Here is a 27309-nt window from a genome sequence, read left to right on the forward strand (position 1 = left end):
CGCATGTATATTAAGGAGGTACGGTAGTGTTGGCGGGGAAAATCTCAGAGAGGCAAGGGGATGGAGAGCGTCTGGCAACGTTGTGAATTTTTTCGGCTGCTTGCACGTCGTCTACTGTTGTTGTCGTCTACTGCTGTTGTCGTCGTCTACTGATAACAGTGTACTTATTTATTCGGTTGAATTTTTTATAACTAATCAATTTAAAATTTAAAGGCAGACTGATAAAAATAAATTATTTGTTTATTGAATGTACATGTTGGTATGGTGTGACATTGGTGTTCAAATGGGCAAAGTGAAAAGAAAAACGAATAACCTCAAAATTACAACAGATGCTGCTGACAATGGAAGAATTCGTTTGAACGGAAAGTTTGTTAAAAAATCTAAAGTTGATAGACATTAAGGAGGCAAAAGGTTGAGTGAAATGAGAAAAAAGCTTAAAGAGTTGAAAATTCTCTAGATGAAATAAGAAAAGTTGATGTTCTTGTTGATCGTGAAAGAGTTCTTAACATCAATTATATTGCCAAGAGAATGTTTTGCAAGATATGTAATCACAAATTACATTTAAGTGACATTACAGATGAATGTGTTTAGGGATTGGGATCCATTTTGCATGTAAAATGTGGAAAATATTCACATGTAAACAATGTTAAATCAAGTGAAAAATATTTAGACCCTGCAAAAGGCGTGAAACTATTTGCAATTAACAGCAAAGTAGCCTTAGGTGAGTTTTATTAATTGTTTTCTTCTTTATTGATATAAGCTCTGAACTATTGCAGCTGCTGAGCATGTATATAATTTTTGTCGGAGCGCTGAACTCTGGGTTGGGAGCAACGAAAGCTAATAAATTTTTAAAAGTCATTGGTCTTCCTGGTCTCAATGATAAATCATTCAAGTGCCATGAAAGACTCGTAGGACCCGTGGTCGAGCAAGTGGCGAGGGAATCATGCGTACAGGCAGTCCTTGAAGAAAAAGAACTCACGGAGAAAAAAATCGACGAGTTGTCTGTAAGTTTTAATCAAAAAAAAAAATGTAGTTATTCATAGTAACCTTTAAAGTGTTTTTTATGTAAACAGTAAATTAGGGATAAGAAAGTGTTTTTTTTTTTTTTTTTTAATTATGTACACATTATGATTTTACAATATTCGACCTTTATACTATACATATTTGCAAATGAACTTAAAAACGGTCGTTATAGAAAAGTATTTACACAATCTATTTTATTATCTACATTTGTTTTTTATTTGATTTTTTTACCAATGAGCAGAAGCAATCATGATGTACTTAACCGATAAATTTTTTTTTTTTTCTTATTGTACCTACACAATATTAATTTATTATTGTAACAGAAAAAGTAAATGATTTTTTAAAAGAAAAAAATTGTCTGAAAAGTTATTTCCTACCTTTTTGGCGAATTTTCAGGCCGCCAGAACTTCAAGAAAATTTTCTTTCTTAGACTACTACTGAAGAACCCCCCCGAAAAATCACTAGGCTGTTGGTAAGTTACGACATGGGTTGGAGTCAAAGATCTACAGGATATAAATATGATAGCTTGAACGGGTTTGGTAGCATAATTGGCTACAACACTGGCAAAGCTCTCGATTTCTGCACTAAAAACAGGAAATGTCGCATTTGTGAAATTAATTTAAAAACGAAAACAAAGAAGGTCCACGACTGTCAATTGAATCACCATGGCACTGCCAAATCCATGGAGGCCGAAGGGGCAGTTGACTTGATCGTGAATAGCAAAATTCTTAAAGATTTGAACGATCAAGTAGGAGTATTCATTGGAGACAATGACAGCTCTAGTATTCATACTATACAGGAATTGGTTGATTATACGATAGTCAAGCAGTCCGACATCAATCATAGTAAGAAAGGAGTAGGCAATTTCTTATACAAGTTGAGAGACAATAAAAATATTGACGTTGATAAAGAATTATCCCATGATATTATAGCTTACTTGAAGAACACTTTCGCAACAGTCATTGAAAAAAACAACAAACAAACAAAAAATAGAGGAAGATTTGAAAAATTTAGCTTATCATGTTTTTGACATTCACGACAATTGTGGCAGTTATTGTAAACATGAAATTGAAAAAAAAAAACTATGACAACAGTCGTCACATGACTAATCCAACTCTTTTCGAACACATGAGAAAATTTTTTTCTGATTTAGCTAGCAACGCGCATAAATTCGTTCTTGTTGGTTCATCACAAGCTAATGAAAGTTTAAATAATACCATGGCAAGTTATTGAAATCTTATTCATTCAGCACTAGTGAGTCTGCAGACTACAGGTATGCTTGTGCAGTAGCGCACAAAAATTTAGGCAGTGATTATATTTCAAAAGTATTTGAGAAATTGAATTTAACGAGTAGAAAGAAACTGGTTCACTATTGTAACTACGCTAAAAAAAAGGCAATCAAAAAACTGATAGTAGCGAGTACACCTCATTTTAAGACTGAGAAAATTCAACAGTATTAAAAAAGAGCAACTACGAAATCAAAAAGAAAGGCAGGCAAAAGATACGTACAGTTCCAACATGATGTTGTAAGATATTTCTGTTCAGCCTGAAAATCTAATTAAAGAAGTTGACTGTGATTTAATTTATAATACTAAAGATGTTGCATACATTTTTTTTGATATTGAAACGGGAGGGTTTTCTTTCGACAAAGATGTTCTTCAAGTCACTTTGAAAAGCGAAAAAAGTTTTTTATCCGTGTATATTACACCATGTGAAAGTATAGATGCGAAGGCAAGTGCAGTCACAGGCTTGACAAAAAGCGGTAGACAACTTTTTTTACATGGTACACAAGTACTAACAGTTTCTCGGAGAGTTGCTGTTACTAAAATATTAGAATTTTTTAAGAGTTTCAATGAAATAGTTGTTTTGATTGCACACAACTGCGAATTCGATTCCAACCGCTTCATTCGATTAGTTGAAAGTTTATCTATGTTACAGTCTTTCAAAGATATAATTCTTGGATTTGTCGATACATTGGCTTCGTTTCGAAAACAATTTCCAGATATTCAGTGTCATAAGGTATCATATCTCGGTAATAATTTATTGCAGCTGTCAACTGAAAATGCGCATGATGCTGCAGTTGATATTGTTATTTTGGAAAAGTTGACAGCTCAGTATATTTGTTGGTCAGATATTTTGAATAGTACATTAACCGTTAATGACGTACTTAAAAAAATATACACGTCTACGAATGAAAAACAATTGAAACCAAGCTATGCACCCATGAAATCTGTGATATCAGCTTCCCTTATAAAAAAACTAAGTCAAAGTGGGATTGCATATAAAAACATAATTGATAAATATTTCGAAGGAACTGATAAATTACAGGAGCTATTGATGAGTGGGGGTAGTCCCTTGATAAAAAAATTCAGTATAGTGCATACCATTACAGAATTCTGCCTTACTTTAGAAAATATTATCTAAGATAAAATATAAGTAAACTATCTATTCAATCAAAAGTTATATAATGCTAAGTAATGTTAAAACAGATCTCAAACTTATAAAGACAATACAAAAAAAAGACTGTGATAAATGAATACTAAGTCATTATTTTGTAAAGTAATAATTAATATAATTACTATAAAAGTATTGAATTTTCAGATTCAAATGTTGCAATGTATTAATAATTATAATATTTCCAATACAAATTTTCAATTACAAAAGGAGTTTTTACTATTCATTACATTTCAAAGCGAGCGCCAAAAGCAGCGTTGCCAAGTCGTCTGCTGCGAGCACATTTTTTGCTGTTTTTTAAGAGAAATTTGTGGTAGGGCTCTCTCAAACTTTGACAAAATACTATTTTGACAGTATTCTTTCATTTAAAAAAAAAAAGCAAGTTCATTTAGCCGTTTTTTTTTAATGTGAAATTCAAGTAATTTCTCCATTAGCCTACATGTTAAAATATTGTTTTTTCAGGTCAATATATCTTGAAAACGGTGTGGTTAAACCCTTCAAAAATTAAGCTGTAATTTCATACTTTTATCCCAAACAACATATCGAAATTTCAAAAATTTTCATCATAAAAAATTATCACTACCGAACCTCCTTAAAGAGTTAGTGTGTTTATGTGTTCATACTCCAAGAACTCATGAAAAATCGCTCTATAACTCCATTTTTTACTTTAGTATATGGCTACATAGTAAGTATACCTCTTTTTTTTACGAAAAAGCTTTATTAGTTTTTTTTTTTTTTTTTTTTTTTTTGACAATTGCAAAATCAGTTGAAAAATAGAAAATACCAAATTCAGTGTTAATTAATCAGTTAGTAGTGATATTAATATTGACTGTTATCAAGATGCAGCAATTGTCTTAACTATACACAAATGTTATCGAATTTCATAAAAGAATATAGTCTATTAGGCATTTAAGTCACCGTACCAGCCATTTAAAACGAATAGTAACTTTATTTAGGAGCTGGTCAGGTATTGACTTTTCTCAAGGAAAAGATAAAAGGGAATTCTATTTCGTATTTTTCTAATTCTCATGAATCTCAATGTACACCACATCACGTTGCGTACATATATTGACTAGATTATTATTACCAGGGACAGGAATAATCTAAGAAGGGAAATTATTATATACTGAGTTGGTTGGTTGGTTCGACGAACAGTCGCATTTTTAACACCACTGAGTTTTTTTATGTCATAAGCATGGCGAGCACGAATTCCATCTCATAATGCATTAACATGTGACGAAGCCTATCTTGATGAATGAATAAACGTTTATATGAATGTATAAATCTACTGAGAACAAAATAGACATTGTGTACATCATTATTGCGAGATATTTTCCTTCTAGAATTATTTGGATTCAAAGCAACATTAGTTTAGTAAAAAAAGGACTCCGGAAAACAAAATTTGTGTTGAATGTAACTAATGAAATTTAAATACCTTAACCATAAATAAAGATCCAAAAATAGTCGACCTCTCGGTCAAAGATATTGTTATGTCTTGCTTACGTTCCCGTGTATGCTGTCTGTACACGATTTAAAACGAGTCCATTCATAAATTGCAATAATCAAAGTATATTACTGTTAATATTGCTCATAAAAATCATTTATTTATCATATAAATTTAGTTACTTTAAAATACTAATTATTTCAACAAAAATTATATAACATCTATTCAAAAAAATCATAAACTTTACAGTGTATTGAATAATAATTTAAAAATGTCACATTAATGAAATGTTTGTTTGATGTACATCTTTATTCAGTTCAAACTTAACCATCAATATAAACTGACACAATGAGAATAAAAAATAGTTTACAGCATATAGAAAATAAATTTAATCGAACTAAGTCCCGTACTTCCCGGGCACTTGGCGGGTAATTTCCCGGGCACTTCCCGGGCTCTTCCTCAGGTACTTCCCAGGTACTTGGCGGGTAATTCTCGGGCACTTGGCGGGTACTTCCCGGGCACTTGGCGGGTACTTCCCAGGCACTTGGTGGGTAATTTCTCAGGCACTTTGCGGGTACTTCCCAGGTACTTGGCGGGTACTTCCCGGGTACTTTGTGGGTAACTTCCCAGGCACTTGGCGGGTAGTGGGTACTTCCCGGGCACTTCCTCGGGTACTTCTCGGGTACTTGGCGGGTACTTACCGGGGACTTGGCGGGCACTTCCTTGGATACTTCCCGGGCACTTGGCGGGTACTTCCCGAATACTTGGCGGGTACTTCTCGGGCACTTCCCGGGCACTTACCGGGTACTTCCCGGGCACTTCCTCGGGTACTTCCCGGGCACTTACTTGGGTACTTCCCGGGCACTTCCTCGGGTACTTCCCGGGCACTTGGCCGGTACTTCCCGGATACTTGGCGGGTACTTCCCGGGTACTTGGCGGGTACTTCCCGGGCACTTTCTTGGGTACTTCCCGGGCACTTGGCGGGTACTTGCCAGGTACTTCCCGGGTACTTGATTATTGCAATTTATGAATAGACTCGTTCTAAATCGTGTACAGACGACATACCCGGGAACGTAAGCAAGACATACCTAACAACAATATTTTTGACCGAGAGGTCGACTATTTTTGCAAAAATACTGTCGTGTAGAGTGAAAAAATCCCTACTGATATGGTTTTTTACTTTTATTCGAGGTAACATTACTTAAGTATAAAAATTTAAAGATGTTTTTGTCCTACATGAGAGTGAGAAAGACAGTAAGCGCGTGGATAAACAACTGACAACATAAGGAGCAGACAATATTTACCTTAAGGTATAAAAATTTTTATATTCAACCTTCAAGTTACCAGCAGTAGCTGACGCTCTTGCGTGCGCACATGGATATAGTTCTCACTGCTTACGGACTAAGCTCCAATAACAATATGGCGACGTTGCGAGTTCATGCGGGCGCGCTATAGCTTTCCAACCCCATTTAGGGGTAGTTTGGAACGTATTTTCAATCGACTCCCATTTAAAAGCTATTTGCCCTAAAAAATTAATTCCAACGGGGTTCGCGTCAGAAAAAATCGCTCTACACGCGGTTCTCGGGAAATGCCACCGTTACATATCATGCTGTATATTCCTCAGGTCACCATGCCATTCATGAAAAGGTCTCCATGATGAGACTAAGTATTGACAAGTATATAAATAAAAAATTTTTGCTCAAGAAAAACCAAGTGGCGATTTATTGTTGATGTAAACCCTAAGCTAATATAATAATGATAAAAGAGAGATAGGCTTAGTAAATATACGTGTGCGCATGTATATTAAGGAGGTACGGTAGTGTTGGCGGGGAAAATCTCAGAGAGGCAAGGGGATGGAGAGCGTCTGGCAACGTTGTGAATTTTTTCGGCTGCTTGCACGTCGTCTACTGTTGTTGTCGTCTACTGCTGTTGTCGTCGTCTACTGATAACAGTGTACTTATTTATTCGGTTGAATTTTTTATAACTAATCAATTTAAAATTTAAAGGCAGACTGATAAAAATAAATTATTTGTTTATTGAATGTACATGTTGGTATGGTGTGACATTGGTGTTCAAATGGGCAAAGTGAAAAGAAAAACGAATAACCTCAAAATTACAACAGATGCTGCTGACAATGGAAGAATTCGTTTGAACGGAAAGTTTGTTAAAAAATCTAAAGTTGATAGACATTAAGGAGGCAAAAGGTTGAGTGAAATGAGAAAAAAGCTTAAAGAGTTGAAAATTCTCTAGATGAAATAAGAAAAGTTGATGTTCTTGTTGATCGTGAAAGAGTTCTTAACATCAATTATATTGCCAAGAGAATGTTTTGCAAGATATGTAATCACAAATTACATTTAAGTGACATTACAGATGAATGTGTTTAGGGATTGGGATCCATTTTGCATGTAAAATGTGGAAAATATTCACATGTAAACAATGTTAAATCAAGTGAAAAATATTTAGACCCTGCAAAAGGCGTGAAACTATTTGCAATTAACAGCAAAGTAGCCTTAGGTGAGTTTTATTAATTGTTTTCTTCTTTATTGATATAAGCTCTGAACTATTGCAGCTGCTGAGCATGTATATAATTTTTGTCGGAGCGCTGAACTCTGGGTTGGGAGCAACGAAAGCTAATAAATTTTTAAAAGTCATTGGTCTTCCTGGTCTCAATGATAAATCATTCAAGTGCCATGAAAGACTCGTAGGACCCGTGGTCGAGCAAGTGGCGAGGGAATCATGCGTACAGGCAGTCCTTGAAGAAAAAGAACTCACGGAGAAAAAAATCGACGAGTTGTCTGTAAGTTTTAATCAAAAAAAAAAATGTAGTTATTCATAGTAACCTTTAAAGTGTTTTTTATGTAAACAGTAAATTAGGGATAAGAAAGTGTTTTTTTTTTTTTTTTTTAATTATGTACACATTATGATTTTACAATATTCGACCTTTATACTATACATATTTGCAAATGAACTTAAAAACGGTCGTTATAGAAAAGTATTTACACAATCTATTTTATTATCTACATTTGTTTTTTATTTGATTTTTTTACCAATGAGCAGAAGCAATCATGATGTACTTAACCGATAAATTTTTTTTTTTTTCTTATTGTACCTACACAATATTAATTTATTATTGTAACAGAAAAAGTAAATGATTTTTTAAAAGAAAAAAATTGTCTGAAAAGTTATTTCCTACCTTTTTGGCGAATTTTCAGGCCGCCAGAACTTCAAGAAAATTTTCTTTCTTAGACTACTACTGAAGAACCCCCCCGAAAAATCACTAGGCTGTTGGTAAGTTACGACATGGGTTGGAGTCAAAGATCTACAGGATATAAATATGATAGCTTGAACGGGTTTGGTAGCATAATTGGCTACAACACTGGCAAAGCTCTCGATTTCTGCACTAAAAACAGGAAATGTCGCATTTGTGAAATTAATTTAAAAACGAAAACAAAGAAGGTCCACGACTGTCAATTGAATCACCATGGCACTGCCAAATCCATGGAGGCCGAAGGGGCAGTTGACTTGATCGTGAATAGCAAAATTCTTAAAGATTTGAACGATCAAGTAGGAGTATTCATTGGAGACAATGACAGCTCTAGTATTCATACTATACAGGAATTGGTTGATTATACGATAGTCAAGCAGTCCGACATCAATCATAGTAAGAAAGGAGTAGGCAATTTCTTATACAAGTTGAGAGACAATAAAAATATTGACGTTGATAAAGAATTATTCCATGATATTATAGCTTACTTGAAGAACACTTTCGCAACAGTCATTGAAAAAAACAACAAACAAACAAAAAATAGAGGAAGATTTGAAAAATTTAGCTTATCATGTTTTTGACATTCACGACAATTGTGGCAGTTATTGTAAACATGAAATTGAAAAAAAAAAACTATGACAACAGTCGTCACATGACTAATCCAACTCTTTTCGAACACATGAGAAAATTTTTTTCTGATTTAGCTAGCAACGCGCATAAATTCGTTCTTGTTGGTTCATCACAAGCTAATGAAAGTTTAAATAATACCATGGCAAGTTATTGAAATCTTATTCATTCAGCACTAGTGAGTCTGCAGACTACAGGTATGCTTGTGCAGTAGCGCACAAAAATTTAGGCAGTGATTATATTTCAAAAGTATTTGAGAAATTGAATTTAACGAGTAGAAAGAAACTGGTTCACTATTGTAACTACGCTAAAAAAAAGGCAATCAAAAAACTGATAGTAGCGAGTACACCTCATTTTAAGACTTTGAGAAAATTCAACAGTATTAAAAAAGAGCAACTACGAAATCAAAAAGAAAGGCAGGCAAAAGATACGTACAGTTCCAACATGATGTTGTAAGATATTTCTGTTCAGCCTGAAAATCTAATTAAAGAAGTTGACTGTGATTTAATTTATAATACTAAAGATGTTGCATACATTTTTTTTGATATTGAAACGGGAGGGTTTTCTTTCGACAAAGATGTTCTTCAAGTCACTTTGAAAAGCGAAAAAAGTTTTTTATCCGTGTATATTACACCATGTGAAAGTATAGATGCGAAGGCAAGTGCAGTCACAGGCTTGACAAAAAGCGGTAGACAACTTTTTTTACATGGTACACAAGTACTAACAGTTTCTCGGAGAGTTGCTGTTACTAAAATATTAGAATTTTTTAAGAGTTTCAATGAAATAGTTGTTTTGATTGCACACAACTGCGAATTCGATTCCAACCGCTTCATTCGATTAGTTGAAAGTTTATCTATGTTACAGTCTTTCAAAGATATAATTCTTGGATTTGTCGATACATTGGCTTCGTTTCGAAAACAATTTCCAGATATTCAGTGTCATAAGGTATCATATCTCGGTAATAATTTATTGCAGCTGTCAACTGAAAATGCGCATGATGCTGCAGTTGATATTGTTATTTTGGAAAAGTTGACAGCTCAGTATATTTGTTGGTCAGATATTTTGAATAGTACATTAACCGTTAATGACGTACTTAAAAAAATATACACGTCTACGAATGAAAAACAATTGAAACCAAGCTATGCACCCATGAAATCTGTGATATCAGCTTCCCTTATAAAAAAACTAAGTCAAAGTGGGATTGCATATAAAAACATAATTGATAAATATTTCGAAGGAACTGATAAATTACAGGAGCTATTGATGAGTGGGGGTAGTCCCTTGATAAAAAAATTCAGTATAGTGCATACCATTACAGAATTCTGCCTTACTTTAGAAAATATTATCTAAGATAAAATATAAGTAAACTATCTATTCAATCAAAAGTTATATAATGCTAAGTAATGTTAAAACAGATCTCAAACTTATAAAGACAATACAAAAAAAAGACTGTGATAAATGAATACTAAGTCATTATTTTGTAAAGTAATAATTAATATAATTACTATAAAAGTATTGAATTTTCAGATTCAAATGTTGCAATGTATTAATAATTATAATATTTCCAATACAAATTTTCAATTACAAAAGGAGTTTTTACTATTCATTACATTTCAAAGCGAGCGCCAAAAGCAGCGTTGCCAAGTCGTCTGCTGCGAGCACATTTTTTGCTGTTTTTTAAGAGAAATTTGTGGTAGGGCTCTCTCAAACTTTGACAAAATACTATTTTGACAGTATTCTTTCATTTAAAAAAAAAAAGCAAGTTCATTTAGCCGTTTTTTTTTAATGTGAAATTCAAGTAATTTCTCCATTAGCCTACATGTTAAAATATTGTTTTTTCAGGTCAATATATCTTGAAAACGGTGTGGTTAAACCCTTCAAAAATTAAGCTGTAATTTCATACTTTTATCCCAAACAACATATCGAAATTTCAAAAATTTTCATTATAAAAAATTATCACTACCGAACCTCCTTAAAGAGTTAGTGTGTTTATGTGTTCATACTCCAAGAACTCATGAAAAATCGCTCTATAACTCCATTTTTTACTTTAGTATATGGCTACATAGTAAGTATACCTCTTTTTTTTACGAAAAAGCTTTATTAGTTTTTTTTTTTTTTTTTTTTTTTTTGACAATTGCAAAATCAGTTGAAAAATAGAAAATACCAAATTCAGTGTTAATTAATCAGTTAGTAGTGATATAAATATTGACTGTTATCAAGATGCAGCAATTGTCTTAACTATACACAAATGTTATCGAATTTCATAAAAGAATATAGTCTATTAGGCATTTAAGTCACCGTACCAGCCATTTAAAACGAATAGTAACTTTATTTAGGAGCTGGTCAGGTATTGACTTTTCTCAAGGAAAAGATAAAAGGGAATTCTATTTCGTATTTTTCTAATTCTCATGAATCTCAATGTACACCACATCACGTTGCGTACATATATTGACTAGATTATTATTACCAGGGACAGGAATAATCTAAGAAGGGAAATTATTATATACTGAGTTAGTTGGTTGGTTCGACGAACAGTCGCATTTTTAACACCACTGAGTTTTTTTATGTCATAAGCATGGCGAGCACGAATTCCATCTCATAATGCATTAACATGTGACGAAGCCTATCTTGATGAATGAATAAACGTTTATATGAATGTATAAATCTACTGAGAACAAAATAGACATTGTGTACATCATTATTGCGAGATATTTTCCTTCTAGAATTATTTGGATTCAAAGCAACATTAGTTTAGTAAAAAAAGGACTCCGGAAAACAAAATTTGTGTTGAATGTAACTAATGAAATTTAAATACCTTAACCATAAATAAAGATCCAAAACATCAAATACTGCCTCCCTTTGGATAAGATCAATAAGGGTCTTCGGTGGTGATAAGGGCCAATTAATGTGTAGACAAATCCAATCAAACGTTATTGCTTCATTTTTACTATACTGTCTTGCAAATCTCAGGAATGTTGTGCAAATTAATGGAATTTTTCTATTTATAGGCGCACAACAAAAAATATATCTGTCTCTGATTGGTAATGGAACATGTTCAATCATATCAGCAAGAAACTTGAGATCATCGACATTGCATATAAAATACATAGAATCGTCAACTGTGCAGAGAGATACAAATATATCCTAAAAAGACAATATTAATGTAAACACTGAATGTACTGCGTACAAAATTAATTAAGTCTAATACCATTAGATTTGACAATGGAGTTTTTGGTAAGTGATAAGCATATAATTCGATTTGATCAGCAGTGGGGTGTAATCCAGCTTGAGAAATAATATCTGGTGTTTTGCTTAATAAATTTTTCAACGTTAATAAATCTTCTGGCTTAAATGTTGTGACGTAGCCCTGGAATTTCAGAATATTGGATGAAAACTATTAAACCTATGTAAGTATCATATTAAATTAGTATACATTTACCTGTACTAAGAACTAAAAACAGTAATAATAACAGTAAAAATGGCAATAGTTATGACAATTATGATAATCAAAATGAGAATAATAGCGTAATAAGGTACAACTCATGATTTATTTAACTTTAATTTCATACCTGTAGACCCTATCTTTCTTCTTTTAATTGACGAAAAATTTCTTATGAAATTTTTCAAACGACTTTAGATTACTGATGAGAAAATGAAGAAAAAATGCAACAGCAATATTCTAAATATTGTGCGAAGTCAAAATGTTTTATAGATAGCTTAAAAAGCAACCATATTTAAAAACTTACAAGCATTATACTAGAGGCTCACTCAAATCGTTAACATGATTAAGACAATTTTTATATTTTATGTAACATTTGTTGTATAATTTTTTGTAGGTATGATTAGTAGTGTCAGTGCGTATCAGTTATTGGGCCTTCCTATTGACAATATCCTCATAATATTTTTTTTATTTTTGATATAGAATTACTATGCAATACATACTGATGTCTGACTAAAATTATAGTATGACTGGTTGTCAAAAAGTGGTCAATGTGTCGATCGCCATATTGGACATTAAAAAACAAACAGAGAATGATATAAGTTAGATAAAAGTTCTATTATCGTCGGACTTATGCAAGAACCCACGATCTCAGTATTTTAAGCAAGAACCCGATATCTCAGTATTTTTAGCAAGAACCCACTACTTCAACGTAAATATGACAACTGATTATTTTTTACCGTGCGAGTTAGTAGCCGCGTGGGTTAAACGTACTTCTGCAAGACTGTGGCTCACTTCAATTTCCATCAAATGTGAATTTTTTTTTTTTTTATGGGTCAATTCTTTAAATTATACGAGTAATTTTGATTTAAACATACAGTCATGATATTTTTTTAAATTGGATTTTTTAGAGCTATTTTTTTTACATGTTAATAATAATTGCTTGGATTTTATTTATTACTATCATTTAGTTTCCCATCCACGAATTCTTTAAGAAGTTTATTTCTTTTGTAATAATTAAAAAAAGTGTTTTAACTCTATTAAAAAAAAAAAGGATTATAAAAACATAGTTATCAACCAAATTTAAAAAAATTGAACAATAAAATCCATGAATAAAAAAAAATACAAGTCAACTTAGTTATAAAAATGACTATGTTTCAGCGTGTAAGGTTCACCTTTTTTACGTACGCTTAGATTGAAAAATTGGATTACAATACACATTATTATTTGTATCAAACTTCTTCATGGTTACGACTTTTCTGTTTGATACTCATTATTTACATGCTAAGTAAAAGCGCTGGGTACTGTTGAATAATTTTCAGTTGATTTAAAACGACTCTCTAAATTTAGAGTTCAGCTAGAATTGTATTGGAAAAATCATACTAAAAACTTGTATTCCTTAAAAATCGCATTTAAAACTTTTATCCCGAAATGCTGATTAACATTGACGATCCAAACTTAAAGAAATAAACTTACACTGCAGGGTGATTTTTAAAAACAATAGCGACGTAGTGCGTCTTAAGTGTAAGTAATCCTTTCCAGGCAGTGACTCTAAATGGCAACGTCGAATATTATTTCCTCTTGATTGATCAGAGATGGCGTTGGGGTCTCAAGGGTAACCAGCTTTTTGCTATAGAAGCAGGAAGAGAGAGAGAGAGAGACAAAGAATTCATTAAGTGTTGCGTCGTCTGCTAGTGTTTTTGCTTGTAACGTTCTGGAATCGGAGCAATCGTCAACGTTGGTGATATTGGTACATTGAAAAGTGATGACACACTAGGTCTACAGCAAAAAGAATGACACTGTAGCTACTACTAAGTGAATGAATATACTTCTCTATTGAAAGCTGCATTCCATGTATATTATCAAGAGTTGTCATTTTTAATAATATCTTATCATTGCTTTAAAGGTAGTTAGCAAATATTACCTTGTTTAATGCCAGCAAAGAACCTTTTGTCAGATAAGGAAAAATAGTTGTTTATTTTTAGGAACTTTACCCTGGTAACGTGATACTTTTTGCCTGTATTATTTTCTTTTTTTTCAGACTTAAATATCTGTAAGATATAACTGCAGCTATTTTGTGTTCTAGGGCATGAGTTCCTAATTACCAATGAAGGTTGAGAAAAAAAATCGATTTCGTTTATTTTGTTGTGATTTAAGTCATTTTTTTCTCATCCTTGATCTGGAAAAAATATAATCTAATTAACAAGAAGCTGCCTAATAGCTATAAGAACTCTAGAGTACTTGTTTGCAAATGGCCTCCTTAGGTATTTTCAAAATTTGTTTAGTTTTATTAGTTAGGTTTACTTGAAGGTGAGTAAATAAAATGTGATAAATGTTGTCTAAGTATGACTACCGGTCTTCATAAGCTTTGATATAAGCTAGTTTTTTTATATACACATTTCTCAATTTCCATCCAAACAAGTACACAGTGACTTTTTCACTCAGATACCTTTTCTCATGACTTTTTATCATTAAATAATTATGACATTTGTTTTTGTGTAGTACTAATTATAGCAAGAAATCAGGATAACATCAGTTAAGAAGACCATCATTCGTGTAAGCCAATGACCAGTTTCTTATATCTCACGCTGCTGTTACGATTTTACCGTAATCATAACTACTAGAAGACAACTAATAGATAAAATAGAAAAACTGTCCAGTAAACACCCCAGGTCATTTAGTGATAAGTACGTGTGTTTATAATCATTTATTTTTATTAATATCTAAGTGTACAGTTAACACCTCGGATTATCTGGCGATAGGTGCTAGCGTCATTCATTATTTTTTCTGTTAATAATAAAGTGTCCACTCAACGCTCCAAGTCACTTGGTAATAGATCATTATATTATCACTTATTTATTTTTATTAATAATTAAGTGGCCAGTAAGCGCCTCGGGTTATCAAGTGATAGGGGCATGTGTTTTTATTCGTTTATTTTTATTAACAATGTAGTGGACAGTAAACGCTCCAGGTCATCTGGTATTATGTTATTAATTAATAAAATATAGGGTTACTTGGTTAAAGGTGCTTGATAATCAATTTTCACAATTATCAAAACTTGTTAATCATACTTACTGTGGCATTTAATTGAAAATAAATGAAGTACAATTAAGTGAATGGTTTTGATATTAAGGTCATTTCATAGACCCGGACAGACCATACACTTAATCTGGAGCAGTATAGTGCTACTTACAGTGTTAATAAAGTTATGAATAATTGTTTAAATGTCTGGACTATAAAATAACTAATATAGTTATCTTGTACCTATATACTAACGCTTTTATGAATTTTTGTTTTCAGAAAAAAAAAACATTAAAATCAAACCTTACAGTGTTTCTGGTACTAAAAAAGCTAGGCAACTTTTTGATCAAGGGATGTATATCTTAGCTGCAAGCAAAGCAAATAATGTACCGTATACTACTCTCCATTTAAGGGTTAAACAATAGATTCCTTCCAAACATTCACATGGATCAAATAGTTTTTTAAGTGCTGAAGAGGAAAAGCAACTAGTTGAATAGATTTTTACCTCGAATAAGCGTGGTTTTCTCATTACTAAAGAGAATCTATTGCATACTGTGTTAAATGATTGTGAAAAAACAAAAAACAAAAAAACACCCTTTACTAATGATAGGCCAGGAAAACACTGTTACATATATTTTCTTTATAAAAATCCAAAACTGTCAGAAAAAAATTTAAGCGCTACGGGAGGTAGCATTACTGAGGAAAAATAAAAAGATTGGTTCAATACAGTGTATGAGTATCAAAAAATTTTTAATTAAATGATATTAGACCAGAAACAGTTTTTAACATGGATAAATTAGCTTCTCTATTAAATTTCAAATGCAACAAAATTTTTGTTAAAAAAGGAGAGAAAAGAGTTTACCCGAAAAGTGTACACGGCTTTGGTAGGCGATAATGCAGCTAGTGATCTACTATCAACCATGGTTATGTTCAATAATCAAAGAAATTTATCTGCAGAAATATTTCCTGATCATTGTATCATTGGCAAAAACGAGACAGAATGGATGACTTCAGAGAAATTTTACTGCAATGTAACAAATTATTTTTACTCTTGGTGTCTCTATTTTCAAGTTTTCGAGTAAAAAATTCAGTAGTCATTTAGATTTAAGGATAGCTATATTTTTACAAGCACGGCTTTTCAGCAGTTGCAGATTAATTAAATTAGATAACAATAATAAATTAAATGATTAAATAAAGCACGTTTCCCTTCATTGTAATGCCTATTCACGTTGCCTCAAACGGATTACACTCTTTAACCCCTAGGGCAAAATTATTTTTTGATTTTCAAATATAAATCATAAATTAATTGACCACCACACAATATTTCTTATTTATTTCAAAGTTCAATACATCTTCTATAAAAAAATTGATTTGTCATCATAAAAACACTAAATTTTCTAGGCCCTAAATGTTATCATACCTGATTTAGGCCATCTTCTCCTAGAATCATGGACAGTTTCATCAGTTCCAAAGGTTCATTCATAATTCAAATAATCTTCAGTTTTGCCACAATGATTTTGTTATTCTGAGCTTCCAAAGATATAAAAAAGTTAAATTTGACTTTACCGACCATAACTAACATTTCTCTTAAATTTTGAATTAATTATTTTCTACATCTAAACCCTGATTTTCATTACAATTTTTTTCTCCCGAATTCTTTGATGCCATTTTCATTGCAATAACACAGGCCTACAAAAAAAAACTTTTTTCGTTGCCTTTAATTTTATAACCTTATTCCTTTGTAGTTTAAGCCACTAAATCTGAATCCATAGCCCGTTCAACCCGTAGACATCAGGATTTTCTCCGAACCTCAAAAAACACCTCAGATTTCACCTCTCTTTTCAAATTCCAACAGTAGTCAACCATTATATTTACATTGCATACACCCTGATAACGTATTTCCGTTTACTTGATATCTTGATAAAAACGTTTCCCTTGCTCATCGCTGTCATCCCCCTGATTTTGCGGAAAGTCGTCAAGATGTGAATCAAGAAAGTGTACTTTCTAACTTATCAAGCAGCTTAGTGTTTTGTAGTTTTTCTAGAAATCAGCCACTGATTCTCTACAGTTTTCGCTTTGTGGTTTCCCCAAAAGTTTTTAACCACGTTCTTAAAGCTGAGCCATGCAGCTCCTTTTTTCTTATTCATAGAATTCACAAATAATGTATCTCTTAACAAATCTTACGAATTTGATGCCTATCAAAGATACCTGCTTTTATTTTTGCACTAGATGAAGCTGGAAATTGTTTGACCAAATAAGCAAAACATTGTCCTTCCTTGTCGAATGCTTTTTCAAATTATTAAATCAGTCCGTGTTTAATGTGCAGACCAAGAAGTAAAATCTTTGATGGCTTAACTTATAGTTTACAAATGACTTTGTGAGACCCAGTTTTCATTGAATCCTAAGCTGGCCAATCTTTTTGGTATAATGATTAGCACGGCAAGATTGGATTGCCGAAAAATAAAGCGGAATTATTAGCTTCGAGACTGAAAAAAAGGAATATGATATCCAGAGAAACAAGAGTTACATTTTATCGTAACAGAGAATAAGCATTCCGGAAGTACTTCAGCAGGAAAGAAGACTTGATGTACTGTGATGATGTTTATGGCATAGTGAATGAAATGAAAAAAAATATACGAGGGTGGATTGATAAGTTTCCGGCCTGACCAATAGATGGTGCCACTAGGCCTACTTTGAGGTGGCGTGGATTCCTCGAAACGAAGCCTCAAAACGGTGTTGTTACATAATACAAATATACATGCACCAGTACTTATAGCCCATTCAGTAACACTTAAAGAAAACTATGAAAATATCAAAATAATTTGGGAGAAGATTAATTAAGCTAAACACACTTGGCAGATATGGGGTGATCTCAAGATCCTCACAATGATTCTGGGCCATCAATCTGGTTTTACAAAATTTTCATGCCTTCTATGCTTGTGGGACAGTCAGGATCGTGCTCATGATTACGACAAAAAAGATTGGCCAGCTTGAATTTCAATGAAAACTGGATCTCACAACGTCATGTGTAAACCATAAGTTAAGCCATAAAAAATTTTACTTCCTCGTTTGCACATTGAACTCGGGTTGATGAAACAATTTGAAAAAGCATTGGACAAGGAAGGACAATGTTGTGCTTATTTGGCCAAACAATTTCCAGCTTTATGTAGTGCAAAAATAAAAAAAGGTATCTTTAATGGCCCTTAAATTCGTAAGTTCTTGAGAGATAAATCATTTGTTGATTCTATGAATAAGAGCAAAAGAGCTGCATAGCTAAGCTCTAGGAACGAGGTTAAAAACTTTTTAAAAAACCACATAAGCAAAAAATATAGAGAATGAGAGGCTAATCTTCTAAAAAACTACGAAACACTAGGCTGCTTAATAAGTGACAAAGTACGAGGTCTGTCCAGAAAATGTTGGGCCTACCTCTATAACTCTGCACAGGCGTTATTTTTTATCATCCGGTGTATGGCATCCTTCAAAGTAATCCCCATTTCATTGAACAACAAGGTTTCAGCGATGTTTTCACTTCTCAAAACAGTCTTGGAACTCACTTTTAGGGATGGCCTTGATTTCTGTCATCGAATTATTCTTAATTGTCGTTTTGTCATCAAATAGCTGTCCTTTCAGTGGTTTTTGGAAACATCCAACACTCAGAGAAGACTATGTCAGAACTGTACGAAGGTTGTCACAGTAATGCGATAAAGTGTGTAGTCAAAAACTGTTGCACAATAGTCGATAAATGCGCTGGCGCATTATTATGATGAAAGAACCAGTCACCATTTGACCAAAAGCTAAGGCGTTTTCTTCTCACTGCTTCACGCAAACGTTGCAAAACTTCAACGTCAAATTCTTTATTAATTGTCTGACCTGTTCGTGCATATTCGTGGTGCATAACACCTTCCTAAAAAAAAAAATTAACATTGACTGAACATTGTTTCGACTATAAACAGAAGTACAGCCTTCTTTAAAACGGTTAAACAACTTTTTTATTTCTGTTTGGCTCATACACTTATTCCCAAAAGCTTTTTTCATCCTCTGAATAGCTTCAGCATTCGTTTTTCTGAGCTGAAAGCAAAATTTAATGCAAATTCGTTGACTTGCTTTTTAGTCATTTTAAACAATCACGAAATCCACCAAACTTAAAAAAAAACTTTGTAAACAAAGTTGCGCTGCACATAAACTATGCGTCGGAAAGGTATCAACGAGCAACCGCTAAGTTTGTAAGCGGTTATTGTTAACGTTTATGCACCACAGAGGTCGCTCGACAATACGGCACAGGGTTGTAGAGGTAGGCCCGATACTTTCCGGACGGACCTCGTACACTTTCTTGACTCACATCTTGACGACTTTCCGTAAAATCAGGGGGATGCCAGCGAAGAGCCAGGGAAACGTTTTTATCAAGATATGAAGTAAACGGAAATACGTTATCAGGGTGTATGCTATGTAAATATAATGGTTGACTACTGTTGGACTTTGAAAAGAGAGAGTACTGACAATGCTAAGAAACGTAAATGTAATCTACTTCACAAATCATTCGAGGATAAAAGAGATCGAAAAAGCAGACCGTCATTAGGCTTTTTTTTGTTGGTGTAAAGCTGCGGAGAAAAGTAGGTTGTATTGGCTTATTGAAATATACATACAATTTTTTTATTTTCTCGTATAAAGTCTTCCCAATAATTAGGGTTTTAAGATTATTGAGTTTTGGAATTGTAGCATTAAGGAGTTACATAATTACAGGATTTATGGGGGCAAGGGAACCAGAGACCCTAAAAACATACAGTATACGTATTTTTTTCTCAGACCAAAGCAAAACTTTTTTGACGCTTACACATAAAAGTCTATACTAGTAGGTTGATTGAGGTTCTGGATGAATACAGATCAGACGGAGCAGCCATTTACACCTCAGATCTAAATGTAGCAACCCCAAAAACATATAGTGCACCTACTTTTCTCCTCTGACCAGAGAGAACATTTTCTAACGCTTTTTCCAGCCTATACTGGATGTTTTAGAGGTTATGGATAAATGCAGTCCAGATGAGGCTATTTAGACCTTCAATTCAAATTTAGCAACTGCAAAAACGTATAGTAATTATTATTAGACCTTCAGGTCAGAATCTGTTTGTTGTGGTGCTGTGAAATGTTGTTTAATTATTTCGGTGAAATCTAAGGTGTTTTTTGAGGTTAGGGAAAAATCCTGATGTCTACGGGTTAAATTAGCTATGGAATCAGATTCAGCGGCAAAAAAATACAAAGGAATAGGGTTATAGCATAATGGTGCGAAGAAAAATTTTTTTGTGGGCCTGTGTAATTGTTAATGGTGCGAAAAATTGAATTGTTCGCCGTGAACCTCAAAACGCTTCATATTGGTCAGGACATTTCTGACGTTACGAATACATAATAAGCTATCCCTCAAGCAACTGTACGATCTTGCTCTTCACACTTAGTGCCAACTTATCAAAAAAATTGATCTACACCTGATACATATTTTAGACTCATGATCTTTTTTCAACGTAAAATATTCTAAAAATACAATGAAAATAGTAAAAAATTATACTATTTAAGCCATCTCCAAATTAAGGCAAAGCTGTTTATGTATTCATGATGTCATGAAAGTTTTGACCAATAGAAAGCGTTTTGGGTTCCACGGAATACAATTTAATTTACTGCATCTTCAACAACTATTCTTGTAATAAAAATGTTATCAAAAATTTTTGGGGAAAAAAATTATGGTAAATATCAGGGTTCTAGGTTTACAAAATAATTAATTTAAAATTCATGAGAAATGGTAAGAGTTGATTTATAGGTTTAGCGTTTTCTCTTAACTTGAAAGTTTGGATGTTAAAGAGTTGTGTTGAGTAACTTAAAAATCATAGTTTATTTGATGTAGAAAAAATAACTTTGATTCTAATAACAATAATAATTGTAAAGAAAAATACAAATCATTTCGTACGTAGATTCTGATGCTTTTTTCACTTTTTTAAAAGGACCTGTCAGAACACGATCCAAGTGCTTTTTATTTACCTTACCTCTGAATTTAAATAATATTATTTGGTTGACATTATATTTTTTATGAACGTTTATTATGATACAGATTTTTATGCAATATGTTAGAATTTTTGCGATCTATAGAAATATAAATAATAATCGATGAAATCTATAACCCACTGTTAAAGTCTAGTTTATTATTCATATTTTCGTTAAATTCTTTTGCCATTATTAAGATATTCTTTTTTGTTTATAAATAATTCGGTGAAAAACCCGCCAAGCTAAGAATCGTCTTGTTATATTCGCGAATATATTATTCTGTAATAATCGATGTTGCTTTATTCTTGTTTTTATATATTTTACAATGGATCCTGTTTACCAACATTTGGTTGATTCTTTTATTGTGTCTATTGGAAAATGCAGTCTCCTGCTTTAAAAGTTGTTTAAATGTTTTTTTGGTTTTAAATAATTTTAAAATTCTGTGGTGATTATTTCAGGATAGTGATCCGTGAAATGGAATAAAACTTCGTGCTATCTGCGTTTTTGATGTAGGAATAAATACGTATCAAGTTAATTGATCCACCATCAAGAGTAAATACTTTTTTGGGGATCTATATTTACTTAAACCTCCTATTGTATCAAGCAATGTTATTTCTAACGATTTTTATGCTAAATCTAACTGTGATAACAGAGCTTTAAATTTTTTTTATCTCGTTTTGTTTTTACTTATGTTTCGCCGGTTCTGCGAATAACTTTTATTTATTTATGCATATTTTTTAAGTAAGAGATTGGATGTAATCATTAATGACATTGGTTTAACATAAGTATTAACTTGTGAATTGTGTAGTTGTTTAAGTAAGTTTACATGAAATTTTTTTGTTCAATTCAGTTTTTCTTTCTTATTTAAGGTTTGTATACAATGCATAAGGTAAAGTACCCTGTATTCGGACAAAAGTGTTGCTCGGACCTATATCCGGACAGCAGCGATATTTACATAACTTTTTTACACTTTCTGAATGAAAAAATTTATTTGTAATCTACAATATCGAATTGATTTAGGATAGTTTACAACATACGTCGAATTAATTTGATAATTCATCAAAAGAAATGTTTTTGCTTGCAAATCGAGGTTTTTTGTGTTTGGCTGCTGTCCGGAAATTAGATACTACGGTTCAAACTGTACTCCATATTCGGACACACATAATCCAGCAATTCACTTGCTTACAAGTGCAAAGAAATGGTTATACTATGAAGTAAAATACAATAATAATTTGATTTTTGCATTTGTTTAGCAAATTAAAGCCATTAAAGTAAAACATAACTGTATATAAAGGTCTGCCATAACCTCATTTTCTTAATGTTCACGACTGTCCGGATTATGGTCCCTACGTCGTAACGGAACCTATATTCGGACTATTTAGAAATGCATTGTCCGAATATAGGGGTTTTGAGATTGAATCTTTATAATTATTTCAAACAATGATCACACGGTCACAAAGAACTCTTTTTTTTTTTATAAGTGACAGAAAAATTAGTTCATTATCTATATGTCAACCACCTTTTTCGCAAAAACAGCTTATTTCTTTGTGAATTTAGAAATAGTGGATTACCTAAAATTATGTGTCCGAATAGAGGGTACTTTACCTTATTTCATAAAGTAATATTCATCACAAATTCGAGGTTCTTAATCATTCGAAATATTTTTTAATGACACAAAATTCACTTTCTTTATTTTCGAATCATTACTTTTGTTTTTTTCACATATTTCTGGACTTTTAAATCAGCCTCTGAAGTGTTTCTGTACAGATTAAACTGAATATCAAATTTAAGTCGTAAAATACAGTTTACAATATGTAATAGTTCTGTGTCTTCAAAATTCTTTATATTTGAATTTCCTAAAGGTCCGTGATCCATATATATTAAAAATTTTTGACTTATTAGATAATGTTGCTGACAGAAAATGGCCTTTCTTATTCCCGAAAAATGTAAAATATATTTTTTTTTGTTTTCCCAGATGTCGTGAGATTTTACGAAAAATAGAGTACCACCGCGCAGTAGATTCATTTTCTTAAGGTTGTTTTAATATTGCACCTACTTTTTCGAAACTAGCATTTGTGTGAATTTATATTGGCTTATCTTAATTGAATATCACTAAAATTGGTGATACCCATAGGTACTGTTTTGTTTTCTTGAAACTTTATTCACATTTACTTGACCGTAAAAATTAATAATATTATATAGAAAATTATGCAAGGGTTTTAATGTCATCCCTGACATTGGAATGTACGTTAAATAGAAAATAATTTTGACCTTAAACTTATCTGATTTGTTTTCATGTTTTTAGCGTGAAAAAATCTTGTGGAAAAAAAGTCCATGGTATGACACTTTTTTTGTGCAAAACTACATGTTCATAGAATAATTTTAAACTATTTATTTTTAAAACGTGAAGAGTTTTGTAAGTGAGTTTTGTATGATCTGAACAGTTTATAACAAAATTAAAATATTATCTATATAATTGATAGCGAAGAGATCCAAATAATTGTTTTTAATTATACTTAAAAAATTCGTTAAAATGTAGCTGGGGCTAATTTCAAGCTGTAAATATTTTTATTGCCAGTGATCATGGTGAGTTACGAAGAACGGCGTTGGCTCAGTGGTAAGCGTGCTTGCTACTGATACAACGCTGTTCTAGGGGTCGTGGGTTCGATTCCCGGTGAGTGCAGATTTTTTCAAAAACTGTTTTCATCGGGAAAAGTTCCTATGTAACCCTGGCTGTTTCGGGGCGGGTTTTTCCGTGGAATTTTCCTTGAGAGTAATTCCAGGGTTTTTTCCTTGCTCCACATGTCTTCGGGCCTGGGTGAATGCGAAACAGTGTTAGGGCCTAATAGGTAGGGATTAGTGGGCCCGACGCCAGGCAGGGATCGCTGGCCTTACCGGCGAGAAGTGGCCCCTGAAACATGGGGCTTCTCTGGGGATGCTAATTAGCCTGGATCCGATGCTTTGGACCCAGGCTACACAGTGGCGAGTTGACCCGATGCACTTCCCTCCGGTGCAGAGAGTGTCAGCTTAACTGACAAGGTGTGTTACACCGGAGATACTTCCACTGTGCCCATGGTATGATTTGTATGGTATCAGTTAAAGAGAAGATTTAATGGGTGTGGCAATACACCCCCACACATAGGTGGTGAGTGGGTGGCCCCGGCGACTGGGCCAATAGGCTGTCACGGTAACCCGATATAAAAAATAAAAAAAAATCATGGTGAGTTACAAAAGCCACTTTATATTTATCTTCATTCCGTAAGGGAATATACTAGTAAGACCAAATGATTGTACTTTGGACATAATTATTTCATTAAATTAATGATTATCCATACACACGTACTTTTTTCGTCCCATCCTTTTTGTCAATTAGAGTGACTGGCGCAGTACATGGATTGCACGACTCTTCAACGAGTTCTGCATCGAATAGTTTTTTTGAGTTTATATTCCTAACTTGTCTAAAGTAAAGTATTTATACGGTTTCTTTATATTGTACTTGTTTTTAGTTAATTTTATTGTTGCTTTAACATTTTTAACCGTACCAATATCAATTTTTTTATTAGCAAATATTGAATATTTCCTTAAAAAATCTTTTAAATGGTTTATTTCATTTTTAATTTCAAGCGTTACTTTTACACTCTGAGTAACATTTATACTTACATTTTTTATATTTGAATTCAATTTCTGAACGCTTTATAAATTTTTATTTTGACATCAACAAAACTCTATTGTACAATCCACGTCCTTAAAAAAATTATTTTTAAATAACTTTAAATAAACGAAATAAATTGAAAGTTAATCTAAAGTTAAATAACTTTAAATAACAATAAATTATCCTTTCAAAGAATATAACAGTAGCTATTTCATTTGCCAGGGTAAAGTGTCTCCGATCAGTAGTATATAACTCCGAGTAGTAACTAATAACAACCCGTGTATCTTGTGTGTCAGCCCCGTGTCTTTTGCCTTAGAATAATATAGATACGGTTGCAGGGTTTTCAGTGCTTTTATACACTGCCTTTTTTAAATATTGCTCAAATTTCTCATACTTTATATTTATTTCTTATCAAAGTAGAGTCTGAACAGCTAATGTAACAGAAGGATCTCAACGAGCTACAGAGTCAAAGAAGTGTGCACAGTAATATGCTATTGCATGACGCTAACGACGAAAAGACGAATATATGTAACTCTTAAATAATAAAAATCTTTACATTTACAAATTTTTTGGATGCTTTTATACACTTATGTGGTACATCTTCTGGCTTCAAAAGTGATAGAACACTATTTCTGACTGCTCTTAGAATAGTTTCCCAAATTTTAAAGACTGAGGAGGGAGAGTAACCAGAATAAATAAAAAGAACCGTCGTCTTATTGAAATATTAAATGAAGAATAATGATTGCATTAAAAAAAAACCAGTAATCAGTGGGTACTTTGATACCCAAGTAAAAAGTTCTACTTTAACGACAAACAATAAATGCATGGAAATACCTTTTATAGAACGATATTTCAAATAACCCACTGCAATATATCAAAGAAAGTACAGTTACCATTTAAATTAAGATATTTGATAGTCAGGTATTATTAATAACTACTTTGATATTTAATAAATAAAAAAATTATTGAATGTATACACTCGTGAGCCTACCCCCCCCTGTGCGCTTTACGCGTCAACCCCCCAGAAGAAACAAAAGACCAATGAATCTTATCTTCAATTTAATTTATAAGCTATGGGATTAATCAATTATAGTTCAGAAATTGACAATATATGTTAAAAAGCTAGTACTGTCATGTTACCATATAAATTCTTGACATTTTTAGCTTAGTTCTTTATTTCACAGAATATACAAGGTGATAAAATTTCAAGAAACACTAAGATCATTGTAATAAAGATTTTATCGATATTAAACATAATCGTGCTTTTGTACACATAAATCAAATTTTTGGATCAGAAGATAAATTTTTTCAATGGTTTAGTTTACCGATTCCTGTGAATATTTAATCAAAGGAACATGATTATCTTTAGGAATTGCATTTTGTACAAAAATATTAAAATAAATGTACGGTAAATAAAAACCAGATCAAATGAAATTCTCAAAAATATATGTGAAGAAATAAACAAAATCATTTTCATTCATAGCCCTGAAGGTTCAGGTAATACATTCCTACACAAAACCTTAATATATTGCCTTACATAAATTTGTTACATAAATTTTATCAATGACAAAGACTCATGTCGCCTTATTATTACTTTCCAAAAGAATGACCACGAATAATAAATTGATAAATCTCAATCTCAAGGCCAGAGTCTTAATAAAATTGATTTAAATTAAAGAAAAATTCACTATCGCATGGTCAATTGTATGTTGCTTCATCAAAATGCAAAAGTAAAAATGGGTTATCCATTTAAATTGATCGTGATAATAAATTAAAAGAAGAAAATATGGTTTTGGAAGATTTTCTTTTCATCAAGTTTAATTGTATTTATTAAACAAATTTTGCTGAACAATTTTGATTTCAAGTTTTTCTAACAATATTATCAAGATGGAAATGTAAAACAAAAAATTTCGTTTTTGAAGTAAACATTTTAGACTTATAATTAAGTAACTTATGACAAATTTTTTTGTTCCGGTACATAACCTGCTTAAAAAAAAACGAAGGAAACAAAATAATTTAGTAAACTTTACTGAATCATTTAAATTCCCTTTTCATGAAAAGTAGGACTAACGGTGAGACCCGCGATTTAGATATTTAAATAGTTTATTAATTGCATTTTGCATAAGTATAATTTTATCATATAGTAGAATTATCCTTTCTCAATAATACAATTAGTGTACTTATTAAAAATCTAATAAAAAGTAACTCGCACGCCATTAGTAATATCCCATAGGTAGTGTGAAAATTTGCTAAATATTTTATTTATGTGAACTGAACATGACCATTTAATTTTAGATAACGGAGAAATTGAACGAACCTCAAAACAAAAGATTGAACCTATTGTGTAGGGCATTGAA

The 27309-nt window shown here is 32.3% G+C and overlaps 1 protein-coding gene across 1 annotated transcript in view; it reads right to left on the bottom strand.

Moving 5' to 3' along the window:
* Suv3 (Suv3 RNA helicase) overlaps positions 1-27309 on the bottom strand; it is a 348081-nt gene that overhangs the window by 104430 nt on the left and 216342 nt on the right. Inside the window, exons 9-10 of the mRNA XM_089592298.1 lie at positions 12022-12180; positions 11629-11957 (exon numbers count right to left, since the gene is read on the bottom strand). Of these exons, the coding sequence (XP_089448424.1) occupies positions 11629-11957; positions 12022-12180 (488 nt within the window). The remainder of the gene's footprint in view (positions 1-11628; positions 11958-12021; positions 12181-27309) is intronic.

The sequence above is a fragment of the Copidosoma floridanum genome, unplaced genomic scaffold (genome assembly GCF_036245765.1).
Source record: "Copidosoma floridanum isolate Cflo_tuat_1 unplaced genomic scaffold, Cflo_Japanese_pri ptg000016l, whole genome shotgun sequence".
NCBI lineage: Eukaryota > Metazoa > Arthropoda > Insecta > Hymenoptera > Encyrtidae > Copidosoma > Copidosoma floridanum.